Below are 15367 nucleotides of genomic sequence, written 5' to 3' on the forward strand. Positions count from 1 at the left end.
AGATATATTTATAGTAACCATAAACAAGAGCAATCTCCTTAAGAAGCGCCAACGAAACAAGAAATTTACATTCAACCATTCCCCAAAAATTTGGGAGAAATTCAATCCATGTCACATTTTTTCGGTGTCTTATTTTCGTAATACTCTCTAATTTCCAAACACAAGTTTTGTTCAGAAAAGATGATGATGATGATGATTGAATAAAACAAGGTTGATCGATCAAGAAAGCAGTGCAATGGCGTCGCTGACGAATCAGCCATCGAAGAAGGGCGGAAAAGGCGGCTCCTCCGGCGTGAAATTCGCGAGGCGAACCTCCAGCGGCAAGTACGTCAGCCTCTCCAAGGAGGAGATCGAGATGGAGGGCGGCGACCAGAGCAACTACACGGTCCACATTCCGGCAACCCCCGACAACCAGCCTGTGGCCGCGAAGGCGGAGGAGCAGTACGTGTCGAACTCCCTCTTCACGGGGGGTTTCAACAGCGTGACGCGGGCCCACCTCATGGACAAGGTGATCGACTCGCAGGTCTCCCATCCCCAGATGGCCGGCTGCAAGGGCTCGTCGTGTGCCATGCCGGCGTGCGACGGCAAGGTGATCAAGGACGAGCGCGGCGAGGACGTCATCCCCTGCGAGTGCCAGTACAAGATCTGCCGCGATTGCTACATGGACGCACAGAAGGACTCCGGCCTCTGCCCCGGGTGCAAGGAGCCGTACAAGACTGATTGTGACGACGAGATACCGAACTATGCTAGTGGGGCCCTTCCGCTCCCCGGCCCCGAAAAGGATCCTAAACAAATGTCGATGATGAAGAGGAACCAGAACGGGGAATTCGATCATAACAAATGGTTGTTCGAGACACAAGGGACTTATGGATATGGCAATGCCTATTGGCCTGAGGACGGGGATGAGGATGGAGGGATGAACCAGGGCATGCTCGAGACGTCGGATAGACCATGGAGGCCTCTCAGCCGAGTCATCGATGTCCCCAATAGTATAATCAGCCCTTACAGGCTTCTTATTGTTCTTCGTTTTATTGTTATGTGCTTCTTCTTAACGTGGAGAGTGCGTCATCCGAACGAGGACGCTGTTTGGCTCTGGTTGATGTCTGTCGTCTGCGAACTATGGTTTGCTTTCTCTTGGATTCTTGATCAGGTTCCCAAGATACACCCGATCAGCCGGAGCACGGATTTGCCTCTCTTGAGAGACAAGTTTGAAGCTCCTTCCCCCGCGAACCCCACGGGAAGATCCGATCTTCCTGGGATGGACATGTTTGTATCAACTGCTGATCCTGAGAAGGAACCCCCTCTTGTTACTGCAAACACCATTCTCTCCATTTTAGCTGTGGAGTACCCTGTGGAGAAACTGGCTTGCTATGTTTCTGATGATGGCGGCGCCTTGCTCAACTTCGAAGCAATGGCTGAGGCCTGCAGTTTTGCTAACCTGTGGGTGCCCTTCTGTAAGAAACATGACATAGAGCCTCGGAACCCAGAGACTTACTTCAGTCTCAAGGGCGATCCGACCAAGAACAAGAGTAGAGTGGACTTTGTTAAGGATAGAAGAAGAGTGAAAAGGGAATATGATGAGTTTAAAGTGAGAATCAACGGCCTCCCAGATTCCATTAGGAGAAGATCAGAGGCTTTCAATGCTAGAGAAGAGATGAAAATGCTCAAGCACATGAGGGAAAGTGGGGCTGACACATTAGAGCCCGTCAAAGTCACTAAAGCTACATGGATGGCCGATGGCACCCACTGGCCGGGGACGTGGGCAATTCCATCCCGCGAGCATGCGAAGGGTGACCATGCAGGGATTTTGCAGGTCATGTTGAAGCCTCCTAGCTCTGATCCACTTATGGGAAGCTCCGAAGACCAGATTCTCGACTTCAGTGGTGTGGACATACGTCTACCTATGTTTGTGTACATGTCGCGTGAGAAACGCCCTGGCTACGACCACAACAAGAAAGCCGGTGCCATGAACGCTCTTGTCCGAGCTTCGGCTATTTTGTCCAATGGGCCCTTTATCCTCAACCTTGATTGCGATCACTATATCTACAACTGCAATGCCATTCGGGAAGGAATGTGCTTCATGATGGACAGGGGTGGCGAGGACATTTGTTACATTCAGTTTCCACAAAGATTTGAAGGCATTGATCCATCAGATCGTTATGCTAACCACAATACTGTCTTCTTTGATGGTAACATGCGAGCTCTTGACGGCTTACAAGGTCCTGTTTATGTCGGGACAGGCTGCATGTTTCGCAGATTTGCTCTCTACGGATTCGAACCCCCTAAACTGGACAAACTTCCTCCCAATATAGACAAAACTGTGGAGCTCAAGGCCAGTGATTTTGACCCCGAACTCGATGTCGAATTGCTACCTAAACGGTTTGGGAATTCCACATTACTAGCGGAGTCCATACCCGTGGCTGAGTTTCAAGGCCGTCCGATTGCTGATCATCCGGCCGTCAAGTACGGACGCCCTCCAGGTATTCTAAGGGCGCCCCGCAAACCTCTTGACGCCATCACTGTTGCTGAAGCTGTCTCTGTCATATCATGTTGGTATGTATATAACTCTTAGTATAGTCGTTGCGAGGTTTAACACATTATAAGTCAATGTTGGTTTAATTGTAGGTACGAGGACAAGACTGAATGGGGTGACCGGGTCGGATGGATCTACGGTTCGGTGACAGAAGACGTGGTGACAGGTTACAGAATGCACAACCGCGGGTGGCGCTCCGTCTACTGCGTGACAAAGCGCGACGCCTTCCGCGGCTCCGCGCCCATCAATCTCACCGACCGCCTCCACCAGGTTCTGCGGTGGGCCACCGGCTCCGTTGAGATCTTCTTCTCACGAAACAACGCAATCCTAGCCTCGAACAAGCTCAACGTCCTCCAACGCCTTGCCTACATCAACGTCGGCATCTACCCCTTCACCTCCATGTTCCTCATCGTCTACTGCTTCCTCCCAGCCCTCTCCCTCTTCTCCGGCTACTTCATCGTGCAAAACCTCGACATCACCTTTCTCCTCCTCCTCCTCACCATGTCCCTCTGCCTCATCGGCCTGGCCATCCTCGAGGTCAAGTGGTCTGGGGTCGGCCTCGAGGAGTGGTGGCGGAACGAGCAGTTCTGGCTCATCTCCGGCACCAGCGCGCACTTGGCCGCGGTGGTGCAGGGGCTGCTGAAGGTGATAGCGGGGATCGAGATCTCGTTCACGCTCACCTCCAAGGGGGCCGGAGATGAGAACGAGGACATATACGCTGAGCTCTACCTGGTGAAGTGGACGTCCCTGATGATCCCGCCGATCGTGATCGGGATGGTAAACATTATCGCGATAGTGGTGGCGTTCTCGAGGACGATATACGAGTCGGTGCCGCAGTGGAGCAAGTTCATCGGCGGCGCATTCTTCAGCTTTTGGGTGCTGGCGCATTTGTATCCCTTTGCGAAGGGATTGATGGGGAGGAGGGGGAAGACGCCCACCATTGTGTTTGTGTGGTCGGGGCTTATTGCGATTACCCTGTCTTTGCTATGGGTTGCTATCAATCCCTCCGCCGACGAGCGCCCGGCAGCCACCACGGGCGGTGGCGGGTTCTCTTTCCCATGATATATATGTGTATAGTTTGGTTAATTACGTGTTTCCATTCTTTCTGCATACATATTTTTTGTTTGTTTCTATCTCTTTCTCTTGTAATTAGCAGGAAATATTTGTTTATGAAGTAGTAAATAACACTTGTGTAATTACAACCATGAATATCATTATCATGTTACAGCATCAGTAGCGGTGCTCTGGGACGGACGGCGTCCGTGCCGCTTGCGCGGCACCTCCCTGCTCGCCGCTGGCACGGCGCTGCCTGATGTATCGAGCTCGTTCGTGCCGCTGAGCAGGCGACGTGGCGCGTTGCTATTCACCAACGAATTTTCCGTTGGAATTATATTTTTTTAAAAAAATTGAAAATAATACCGAAAATAATACCAAAAATTAAAAAAAAAATATTTTCAGATTCCCAAAAATATAGCATTTTTTACCATTTTTTGGAATTTTTTTGATTTTGTTTTAAAAAACACCAAAATCATCTATAAATACACACATTCATCATCCATTTTTCACATCAAATTTATCTCTCATTCATCTTTTTTCATACAACTCATTTACATCTTCCTCTCTCACTCAAACTCTCTCTAAAAATGGATTTCACCGATATCATGGCTGAAGTGGAGCGCGAATAACAAGAATACTATGAACAATATCGTGCCGCCTATGAAGCCTATGTCACCGCCACCACCCCCGCCCCTCCTCCTCGACCAACTAGATCAATTCACCGCTACATCCCTCGTGACCGGGAGGGAGCCAACGAAAGGATCGTTGCCGACTATTTTCCCGACAAGTCGCGGTTTCCGGAAGATTACTTCTGGCGCCGTTTTCGCATGTCAAAACCATTGTTTATGCGTATTGTCAACACATTGTCCGCCCGTGTTGAATACTTTCAATCAAGTAGAGACGCAACTGGTCAGCAAAGTCTCTCGGCGTTGCAGAAGTGTACTTGTGCCATTCGGCAACTTGCTACTGGGCAAACGGCTGACCTCTTCGACGAGTATTTGCATGTGGGTGAGTCAATTGGAATCCTATGCCTCAAAAATTTCTGCGACGACATTCGTTCTGCTTTCGGTGAGGAATTCCTTCAGGCACCCACCACCGAAGATTGTCAACGACTGCTTCATCTTCACGAAACAGTCCACGGTTTCCCGGTATGCTTAGCAGCATTGACTGCATGCATTGGAAGTGGAAGAATTGCCCGACTGTTTAGAGGGGGCAATACTTAAGCGGCCACAAAGGCGGAGGCCCAATGCTTATCCTTGAAGCGGTCGCCGACTACCGCCTATGGATTTAGCATGCATATTTCGGTGTTGCCGGATCCAACAACGACTTGAACGTGCTCTATTCTTCACCACTCTTCAATGATGTTTTGAATGGTATAGCACCGGCGATCGACTTCACCGTCAACGGAAATGCATACCACATGAGTTACTATCTCGCCGATGGTATCTACCCAAGGTGGTCTACTTTCGTGAAGACGTTCGCAATCCGCAAGACCCGAGACAGGTTCTTTTTGCGCAGCGTCAAGAGTCGGCTCGGAAAGACGTCGAAAGAGCTTTTGGGGTCCTTCAAGCCTGATTCAACATTGTGAAGGCCTCGTCTCGGCTGTGGTACGTTAAGAATATCGCCGACATCATGTACACGTGTATTATCTTGCACAACATGATTATAGCTGACGAAGGACCGATGGTGGCTAACTTTTACGACGAGGATGAAGCCGGAAGCTCAACTGCGATGTCTCCCCCACGCCGAGGTGTGCATACGACGGTGGGCGAGAGGATGTAAACAAGACACACAATGCGCGATACCAGAACCCACACTGAGCTACAAGAAGACCTAATCAAACACATTTGGGCAAAATTCGGCCACGAGTAGTGTTTTTTTAATATTATGAATTTAATTATGTAGTTTTTTTTATTTTTAGGATTTTAATTATGTAATTTTTTATTTTTAGGATTTTAATTATGTAATTATGTAATTTTTAATTTTTAAGTAATTTGTAATGGTATCTGATATTTTTAATGCATTTTAATATTGTGGAAAATGTTTTTAGTAATTGAAGTATTTAAATTAAATAATGGAATGGTGGGATCCTTGAGTACGTCGTTGCGGAAGAGTATGAATGTGAGTGTTGTGTTCTTGGGGAAGAGCAGAGAGTAAAAAAGTAATAAATGTGGGTCCGGGCCCACATCCGTGCTCTTTGGCAAGAGTACGGACGTGGATGCTCTTATGTTATATTCATTTTGTTTATTTTTTTATTAATAATAATTTCATATATTTCATAATGACTCAAAGTGATAACTAAAACGCTGATATAATATTTGGAGGAAAAGTGTTTTACCAATTATATTTCATGGTAAATGATAGAAATCCATGGGTTCTATCCTAAAACCAATTGGTGATAGGAGGAGGGCCCCATGAGACTTATATACTAGTTTCAGTTTTCTATTGATACCGATGTGGGACAGTTATATGTTATATTTTTAGTTTCAATTGCCAACACCCTCCCTCAAACCCTTCAAGGTGAACCTTGGAGGGGTTGGACTTTTTTCTAATCGATTGGACAATCGGCCCAATTTTTTTTCGATCGGTTGGACCACTTGGCCCAAATTTTTAAGACTTTTTTCTAATCGATTGGACAATCGGCCCAATTTTTTTTCGATCGGTTGGACCACTTGGCCCAAATTTTTAAGTCCAGATATACTGCTGGGTCAGTCATTTTTTCGGTTTCGGCCCAGATATACTGCTGGGTCAGTTAAATATGACCCACAGTCGGCGACCCGCTCTGATACCATGATAGAAATCCATGGGTTCCATCCTAAAACCAATTGGTAATAGGAGGAGGGGCCCATGAGACTTATATACTAGTTTCAGTTTTATCTTGACACCGATGTGGGACAGTTATATGTTATATTTTTAGTTTCAATTGCCAACAGTAAATGTTATGTTATATTCAAAACGTAGAAAAATATTGAAACTATTATTAATTTATCCAATTTTTTAAGTTATAATTTTATGAATTTATTTGTTTTTGTTATGAAAAAAGTTGACATGAGTGTCTACTTAAGTGTGTGCCCACCTATGATTATATCACAATCTTTGAATATATGTCTTTATGAATATTTAATTGCAAATTGATATAATTCCAAGTTTATTATATTTTCATAATGAAGAAATGAATCAGAAGTTACCCAGTAGGATTATAGGACGGCAATGACCACTACAAACAAGAAAAAGGAAATGTTTGGCAAAAGAAGTTTTTTCCTAAATATATGGGTAACTTATATAAAAAGTTTTTGCAAATAAGTACTAGTATATTCATAAAATGTATGGATCCCTCATGTATAAATTGTAGTCTGTTAATGTATGAATCCCTTATGTATAAATTGTAGTAGTATCTGTTAAATAATGTTGAAAACATAAATACACAATATTTTGTATTCGTAAAAGAAAAGAATTGCATTCATTTAGTTAAAAAAATTTAGTAGTAGTAATTAGTACTTTTAGTACAAATTTTTTCACAAAAGAATAATTTCGAATTACGTAAATTTTACATTCTTGAGACTGATTATTCACTGATTTTGTCGGTGATTTGCTTAATATTTAAGTGATGAGTCGAATTGAATTCACCGTGTAGTTTCATTATGGCTCAAAATTCCTAATCAAAACCATAAAATGCCCATAAATTTGGACTTACGACTGTAATGATTTTTACTCTCTCTCTCTAGCCTCGTTGTTCGTTAATGCCGGCGCAGATCCCAATCTGCAATCACCCATTTCCGGTCGAGATACCCCCAATTGTGCTGCGACCTCTGAAATTGGCGTCTTGCCCATTCATCAGATCAAGTCCAAAAACATGGGGAATTCGTTTCGAGGGAGATCGTTCGTTGTCGCAGTTTTCCTATTCATATCCCTCTCTGTTCCTCTAATTTCAGCTGAGGTACCATTTTTTTCGTAAATTTGTGATTTCATTTATTCTGGATTGTGTGTAATTTGATTCTGATGCTTCGGATCTAATCTTGGAGAGTGGAATCGACGAGTCGGGTATTGGAACTAAGGATCTGGGCCGGCGTAGTAAAGTGAGTCAGTTTTGTTCCCTGATTCTGATGTTACTGCTTGATTGGATAGTTAAGCTTTTGTAATTGTGAAGTAGCTTGATTGGAGAGTATATTCTGTTATATGATCCCTTTGTTGGTGGTACTTGTGATTTTTGTGATGATTCATTGATTGGCATGTTATCGGAAATTGTCTAAATTAGATTCATTGGATGGACAAACTCAAGGCGGTTAACAACGAAAAAAATGATCCTGATTCTTATGGCGTGGATGTGGACTCTGGTCTTGGAGTCTTTGATGCTTTTTTTGCAAGTTTGTCGATGATACTCGTCAGTGAGGTTAGTGGATTCGTTTTTATGGTATTAGCTTTGCCAGAATTGTCTTAAAATTTCACGTTGGTGTGTATTTTGATGGTCTGTATCTATTGATTTATCGTTTCGGATCTTATTTGTTGAGTGATTGGTATTGCCTATCTGTTTTATCATCTTAGTGGTTGAATAGCTAACTGTAAATGTGAATGAAGCATGTGGTACTTTTGCAAAAAACTCTCATTCGGAATATAATTGGTTTGACAGTTTTTGTGATCACTTGGTGTCATATTGTAATACATTTTTGTTCTGATGTAGATTGGAGATGAAACGTTCATCATTGCAGCTCTCATGGCTATGCGGCACCCTAAGGCGATTGTTCTATCAGGTGCACTCAGTGCCTTGTTTGTGATGACGGTAAGTCAATATTCCTTCTCTTGCTTTGTTACGTGGATGAAAGTTATAGGCTCATAAAGGTACTTTTGATGGATCGTAATAATTATGTTGATAACAACTCCTACCAGATACTTTCAACCGGCCTTGGTAGGATTGTTCCAAATCTGATATCGAGGAAGCATACCAACAGTGCAGCTACAGGTTTGTTTCTGTTTGTTTCAATAAATGTGATGAAATGTTTGTTTTGTTTATTTTATGGGGTGTAGTTAAAAAGGTTCAAATGTTTCTAAAGACTCTCCTTGAAATGGGTCATAGTCATATACAGGACCTAGCTAATAGGAACGTTTTATAGTAGTAGCTATGTAGGAACAGCATGCTCATTCGTGAGTGGTTTTCTTATGTGCATTTTGTTTATAAATATGACATGAAACCCTTCTTGCAGTTCTTTATGCCTTTTTTGGTCTCCGACTACTTTACATTGCGTGGAAATCTGACCCAAAAGCTTCTCAGAAGAAAGAAATTGAGGAAGTATGTTGAAATTCTCTAAATCCTGTTGTACTGTCCTGAAGATTTAGAATTGAAACTGGTATTGTAGTATTTAGATATGTATGGTCTCATGTACAGATGTACTACTTGTTATCCTTTAGTTAAAACTATTATGCTTGGGTTTATTGTAGTACTATGTATTTTTGCAGGCGTCTTTAAGTGTTTTGCTGTTTATATCTTTTACTACTACTATTTTTTTTTTAAAATTATGGTGGTTAAGTAAATTTACTTCTCATACCTGCACTACTGGTGCTCTTTTTGTTTTCTTTAATTAAATTCTTCCCAGCTGGTTAATACACTATGTGCTGATTTTAAGACTGATTTTGTATAATACACTATGGGTTGATTTTAAAACTGATCACTACAGGTAGAAGAGAAACTTGAAGCTGGACAAGGGAAGACAACTTGGCGACGTTTCTTTTCTAGATTTTGTACACCAATCTATCTAGAGGTATAGCTTAATATTCTTTGATTTAGTTCCATATACCATCTTGGTATCTTCTGCCAAAAATCTTACAGTAATTAATAAGAGCACAAAACTGATCGCCACGTTGGACTGTTTTAGTTTTACATTCTAGACACTAATATTTTTTTTCTCTCCTATGATTTCATTTGCAGTCATTTATATTGACGTTTTTGGCAGAGTGGGGTGACCGCAGCCAGATAGCAACAATTGCTGTAAGTTTCTCTCTCTCTCTCTCTCTCTCTCTGTGTGTAATATACTGCCAATGTTCTTGCTCTCTTATCTCTATATTTCTCAAAGTTCAGACTAGCTGGAATTATGTTGTTACATGTCATAATCTATTCAAGGGCCATTTTAAACCAAATAATCACTACAGCTTTTAGTACTAGTACTATTTATATAGAGACTGAAGTAGCTAGAATAGCAGCACAGCAGTAGCATGAGACTAGAACTTTGCCAATTTGCTGAATTATATAAACTTTGATCGAGGATTCTATCGCTCTTTAGATTCAGTGAGGGTAAAGTAAATTTACTTCTTTTTATGGGCATCAAGAGTGTATTTGTCTCTTCTTCCACTACATATGTTTATCCATTGCTAAGATCTCCCAGGGACAGTTTGAAACGTCTGGGGATTCTGCCGCTGATACTCTTATAATTCGTCATCCAATTCTTCGCGAACTTGACCACATCATGGGGTGATTGGTATCTGGCTCTGCATAACAACTAACTAAAATAGGTCATCTTCTTCCTCTTGTACAGCTAGCAACACATAAGAATGCAGTGGGAGTTGCTGTAGGAGCTACCATAGGGCACACCATTTGTACGTCCGTGGCAGTGATCGGTGGAAGTATGCTAGCTTCAAGGATCTCACAGCGCACCGTTGCTACAGTCGGGGGCTTGCTTTTCCTTGGCTTTTCCGTGTCCTCGTACTTCTACCCTCCTCTATGATGCTGAAAGTTTTGTAGATTAACTTGATACTGCCCACCTAGTGATCATTATTCAAGAAAATTCTAACAAAAAAACATTGTTGGGCATATATATATTTTTTTGTATGGATTGGAAGTATATTTTTCCAATCTTTGACACAATTTCAAATCCATGATTAATACAATAGTTACCAAGTTGTCCATGAAAATAGCAAATGACATCATCTACATTGGCGCCCCTCTATTGAAACAAAAACTTTATTTTTATACTCATATATTGTATAACTAAATTTTCAGTATTTTGTGCGAATCGTTGTTCAAAACTCTATAAATCACAATGAAACATATGAAAATTATTATCACAAAATTTTGAACGCCAATTTAAGAATATATAGCCCCTATTATCATATTATCACAGTGAAATATACGAATTTGAACTATGAATTCTATGGCGCCGGCGAAATCGCTCACCACCTTATATTCAAAAATCAAACACTGCCGCAACTACTCTTCATTCCCTTCTCCTCCCTCCAATCCGCGCCCGGATCACTCCTCCCTAGTAAAAAACGGCTCTATTCATTTCCCCCACGTGGCTAACCATCTCTTAAAACTCTACCTCAGCCACCCCGATTTCGAGCATGCCCGCAACCTGTTCGACGAAATTCCCGAACGAGATGTCAGAACCTGGACCCTTCTCATCTCCGCCTTATCAAAATCTGGATACCACAGCATTGCTTTGCATCACTTCGCCGCCATGCAAAGGGAGGGAGCCGTCGCCGCCAACGCCTTCACCTTGTCGAGCGTGCTCAAGTGCTGCGCCTCCCTTCTCCACGGCCTCCGGGTTGGCAAGGCCGTTCATGGCTGGATAATCACGAATGACATCGAAGTGGACGTCGCGTTGGACAATGCGGTTCTTGATTTTTACGCCAAGTTCCGGCTCTTTGGTTGGATGGAGAGATTCTTTGAATCCATGGATGAAAGAGATTCGACTTCTTGGAATATAGTCATGGCTACGAAGATGAGCGAGGGTGAGGCGGGGGAGGCGCTTGATTTATTTCGGAGGTTACTCGATAAGAGTGGCGCGAGCTGGAATACGATCATTGATGGGCTTCTGCAGCAGGGGTTGAAGGAGGAAGCGCTTGAGCTTTTGTACCAAATGGTTGAACTTAGACATCCTTTTAATGGAGTTACCTTCTCCATATCGTTGGCTCTGGCGTCTTCCTTGAAGAATTCAGAGATGGGGAGGCAGATCCACGGCCGGCTGGTGAGGGCCGGGATGGATCAAGATTCATTTGTGGGTATTTCACTTCTTGACATGTACTGTAAGTGTAGAGAAATGCACAAGGCTTCTGTGGTTTTTCGACAGAAGAGAGGCCGTGGCGATTCAATGGTTCGTTGGAGTACGATGATAGCTGGCTGTGTTCAAAATGGCTTGACAGAAGATGCCATGAGTTATTTCAGGTCCATGATTGTTGAGAAGCTCAAGATAGATCTGTTTACTCTGACTACTATCCTTACCGCCTCTGCTGACCGCGCTCTTTTGGAGCTCGGCCAGCAAATTCATGCACACACGCTGAAACTAGGGCACGGAGAAGATGTTTGCTTGTGTTCGTCCTTGATTGACATGTACGCCAAATGTGGGAAGCTAGGCAGCTCCTGGTCGTACTTCAGGGAGACGAAGACTAGAAATGTCGTGCTCTGGAGTGCAATGATATCAAGCTACGCAACGCACGGGTTGGGAAATGAGGCGATCCAGCTGTTTGAGTTGATGCGAAAGGAAGGTATCAAACCGAATGAAGTGAGCTTTCTTGGCGTTCTCACTGCCTGCAGCCATGCTGGTTTGGTAGACGACGGCTGCTGGTATTTTAACATGATGAGAGACGGGTGTGGGGTCCGGCCGGGTGTTGAACATTTTGCTTGCGTGATAGATCTGTTAGGCAGAGCAGGACACCTTAAGGAGATGAAGGATTTTATTTATGAGAATAAAATTGATCATTTGAAAGAGGTGTGGAAAGCTTATCTATCTTGTTGCTGGCTTCACAAGAATGTTGAGATGGCGAATTGGGCATCAAAGAAGCTGCTTGAGCTTGATCCGAGCCAACCCGAGCCTTACCTTCTCAGCTCGAATACTTACTCAGCAAACGACGCGTGGGATAAGGCGGCTAAAGTTAGGGGTTTGATGCTGGAAAAGGAAGTGAGGAAACTTCCTGGTCAATCTTGGATCTAGTGAAAAGCGTCATGACAGTGGCATGACGCTTTTCTGTGGCGGGATTTTGAAAAAACGCCATCGCCATGACCTTGATGGCGGCAGCCATGGGCGTGGTGCCATGGCGAATATGGCGGTTTGATGTAGGGTTTGAATATTTTTCAGATTTCCTCCACATTTGAGCGCAAATCCTACTACTTTCCCCTATCTATCCGCCCCTGCTGCCTCCGTTCAGCCGATAGGGACTCACTACCGAGCCCCGCCCCACAGCTCAGCACCGTCTCGTCCCTTTGATGCGTGTGGTATTGTATGCGTTGATATAGACGGAAATTCGATGGATGTAACATGATTGCGAAGGTGGGTTTGTGGTGTGTTCGACCCCAAAAACAAATGCGAAATTTCGTTTGATAGAATTACTTGAATCGAACACTACGCCACGATATTCATTGTAACTAAAATTCAAGAGGAATGCTCATGAACTATATACAGTATTTTTTAAGTTACTAACTCTGTTAATTCATCAACAGTACATTAAAAATGTCATGATATTAAAATATCAACATAAACATAATTGATACTATTTTAATACATTGACATTGATATTTAAAATATATATTAAAATGTTAACATAAATTTAATACAAACACACCCACGCACAAATCCCTTTTTGCTAAAATTACAACGCCGCCATCTATCTCCTTAAACATAACAAAGCACTTTATGTCCTTCGTCCAACTCAAAGCGCCGCCATCTATCTTCTTAATTCTTAAACATAACAAAGCACTTATGTCCTTCGTCCAACTCAAAGCGAAATATTTATATTCGGTTAGATTGTGTCAGATTAATTGATTTGTATTTTTTTCAAGAGGCTTCAGATTAATTAACTCATTTTATTAAAATTAAATCTAATCTCTCTCATATTTTAACTCACTAAATATCTTTCCTTTAATTCCTTATCTAAAAGGTATCAGTATTTAGTTGAGAAAGAATAAGATAAATAAATATACTTTAACTAATCCACTATAATTAAAATAATGATAATAATTTATTCCGTGGGATTAATATAAATCGATAATAGAAAAAGTAAATTTAGGGATTTAATGGTATAAATAGGCGAACAGAGGCAAAGCGTAAACTAGGGCTAATTTTGTTGCGAATCGTTGAAGAAATCCCTTTCGCCCCCAAATCAAAAATCAACACAAAAATCCAGCTGCTGCTCTCGATTCTCCGCCATGACCGGAAAAGCCAAGCCGAAGAAGCACACCGCGAAGGAACTCGCCGCCAAACTCGACGCCGCCACCACCAACCGCGGCGGCGGCAAGGCCGGCCTCGCCGATCGCACCGGCAAAGAGAAAGGCGGCCACGCCAAGCTGGAGTGCCCCCTCTGCAAGGTCACCGCCCCCGACATCAAGTCTATGCAGATCCACCACGATGCTCGCCATCCTAAGATCCCCTTCGACGATACCAAGCTCAATAATCTCCATTCCACCGCCCCCGCCGTTGCCGAGACCTCCAAGCCTAAGCCTGGCGTCCGCGACAGCTTGAAGAAGTGAAATTTTCTTCTCTATCCCCTTTTCCCCTGCTTTTATGAGCTATTTTCACGTCAAACAGGGGAGAGAGAAAGGAGAGAGAAGAGGCCGCTGCCTGTTGTCTTTGGCTTATAGTAATAATTGTTTGGCTCCGTTGTTCCGTCTTGCTGTATTATCATGCTTGCTTATGACTTGTTACAGTTGTTTTGTATTGATACTTGCAGCTGCCTTAGTTGGATTCATGAATCCATCCTTCTAGTTGTGTGGTTTTTTGCTAATCGATATTGCTTATATTTTTGCCAATCTGCTGTGTTAACTGTGCCATTGCCAATCCTGATTTCCGATACTATACTTGTGTTAAACATGTGGAGCGCAGCCGTTGAGTTGAACTGAATTCTCTGTTTAAATAAGTTAATCAATGCCTAAATGGTGTCTTTTGTCGATTTTGAGTTTCCTTTGTATTGGATGTACATGAGATAATTCTCTGATACTATAGTTGTGTTAAATATGTTTCGCCTAATGTAGAGGGCAGCTGTTGTGTTGAACTGAATTCTATGTTTAAGGAAGTTAAGCAATGCCTAAATGTTGTCTTCTTTGATTTGAGTTTCCATTTGTATTGGATATGCATGAGATAATTCTCTCTCCAATGGTTGGTTGCTTGTTTTATGGTAGTAATATTTGTGATACGATGCATTGTTGGTTGGATTATATACATACACACACGACTACGTAGTTCCTAGTCTAGGATTTAGGATGTATGTGCTATGGATATGTCATTTGGCTAAAACTATTGAAGAGTCTGCCTTGTCTGCGTCTGATTAGTGTCATTAGAATTTCTCAGTAAGAGTGGTGGTTGGAGCTGTTGAGGTGTGATTGTTGAATCCATGGACATGGATTATATTGAAGAGTCTGCTATGTCTGCGTTTGATTAGTGTATTGTTGAAGCATTAGAATTTCTCAGTAAGAGTGGACATGGATTATTATATTGAGTGGTTTAATTGGGTGCACTTCTCTAGCATATGCTATAGAATATGGGCGCCTATGCATTTTCTTCGCTGTACCTTTTAATATCATTGCCTTTTTCATAAAAAGTACTCCCTGTTTATCATTTGAGCCCATTATTACTTTGCCTTTATTTTATGTCTTCTAGTTCGTTTAAGAAAGGGTGTAGAATTGCAGAGCTTCGGAGCTAGGTGTGGTTGGAGAGGGGATGTGGGTGAAAAATGAAGGTATGGATTGGTTGTGAGTGTAAGATGAAACTTGTTTTAAGTATGCCCTTTTTATTGTTTTTTTCGTTAAGTCTGCCTATTCGACTGTGTTCTATTTTGTTGTGTTACAATACTCATGTTTTT

The 15367-nt window shown here is 42.7% G+C and overlaps 3 protein-coding genes across 3 annotated transcripts; all 3 read left to right on the forward strand.

Annotated features, from left to right (window-relative positions):
* The first annotated feature begins 71 nt into the window (after positions 1–71).
* Positions 72–3738, forward strand: LOC121783504 (cellulose synthase-like protein D4). The gene is made up of 2 exons (XM_042181595.1): positions 72–2553; positions 2626–3738. Exons 1-2 carry the CDS (start codon positions 236–238, stop codon positions 3593–3595), a joined length of 3288 nt encoding a protein of 1095 aa, XP_042037529.1. The 5' UTR covers positions 72–235; the 3' UTR covers positions 3596–3738.
* Positions 3739–7201: 3463 nt separating this feature from the next.
* On the forward strand, positions 7202–12850 carry LOC121784668 (putative pentatricopeptide repeat-containing protein At3g23330). The gene is made up of 10 exons (XM_042182867.1): positions 7202–7526; positions 7612–7665; positions 7845–7979; positions 8268–8366; positions 8474–8546; positions 8788–8873; positions 9259–9342; positions 9510–9569; positions 10114–10300; positions 10784–12850. Exons 1-10 carry the CDS (start codon positions 7443–7445, stop codon positions 12505–12507), a joined length of 2586 nt encoding a protein of 861 aa, XP_042038801.1. The 5' UTR covers positions 7202–7442; the 3' UTR covers positions 12508–12850.
* A 762-nt stretch (positions 12851–13612) lies between these two features.
* Positions 13613–14293, forward strand: LOC121784667 (protein METHYLENE BLUE SENSITIVITY 2-like). Its single transcript, XM_042182866.1, has one exon. It carries the CDS (start codon positions 13719–13721, stop codon positions 14037–14039), a length of 321 nt encoding a protein of 106 aa, XP_042038800.1. The 5' UTR covers positions 13613–13718; the 3' UTR covers positions 14040–14293.
* Positions 14294–15367: the final 1074 nt, after the last annotated feature.

This window comes from Salvia splendens, chromosome 21 (genome assembly GCF_004379255.2).
Source record: "Salvia splendens isolate huo1 chromosome 21, SspV2, whole genome shotgun sequence".
Lineage (NCBI taxonomy): Eukaryota > Viridiplantae > Streptophyta > Magnoliopsida > Lamiales > Lamiaceae > Salvia > Salvia splendens.

Bases quoted from the DNA above. Each gene is read 5' to 3' on its own strand.
- LOC121783504 (XM_042181595.1), top strand. From the start codon at position 236: ATGGCGTCGCTGACGAATCAGCCATCGAAGAAGGGCGGAAAAGGCGGC. The intron at 2,554-2,625 runs GTATGTATATAA...GTTTAATTGTAG, and splicing joins GTCTCTGTCATATCATGTTG to GTACGAGGACAAGACTGAAT.
- LOC121784668 (XM_042182867.1), top strand. From the start codon at position 7,443: ATGGGGAATTCGTTTCGAGGGAGATCGTTCGTTGTCGCAGTTTTCCTA. The intron at 7,527-7,611 runs GTACCATTTTTT...CTAATCTTGGAG, and splicing joins TTCCTCTAATTTCAGCTGAG to AGTGGAATCGACGAGTCGGG. The intron at 8,547-8,787 runs GTTTGTTTCTGT...CCCTTCTTGCAG, and splicing joins TACCAACAGTGCAGCTACAG to TTCTTTATGCCTTTTTTGGT.
- LOC121784667 (XM_042182866.1), top strand. From the start codon at position 13,719: ATGACCGGAAAAGCCAAGCCGAAGAAGCACACCGCGAAGGAACTCGCC.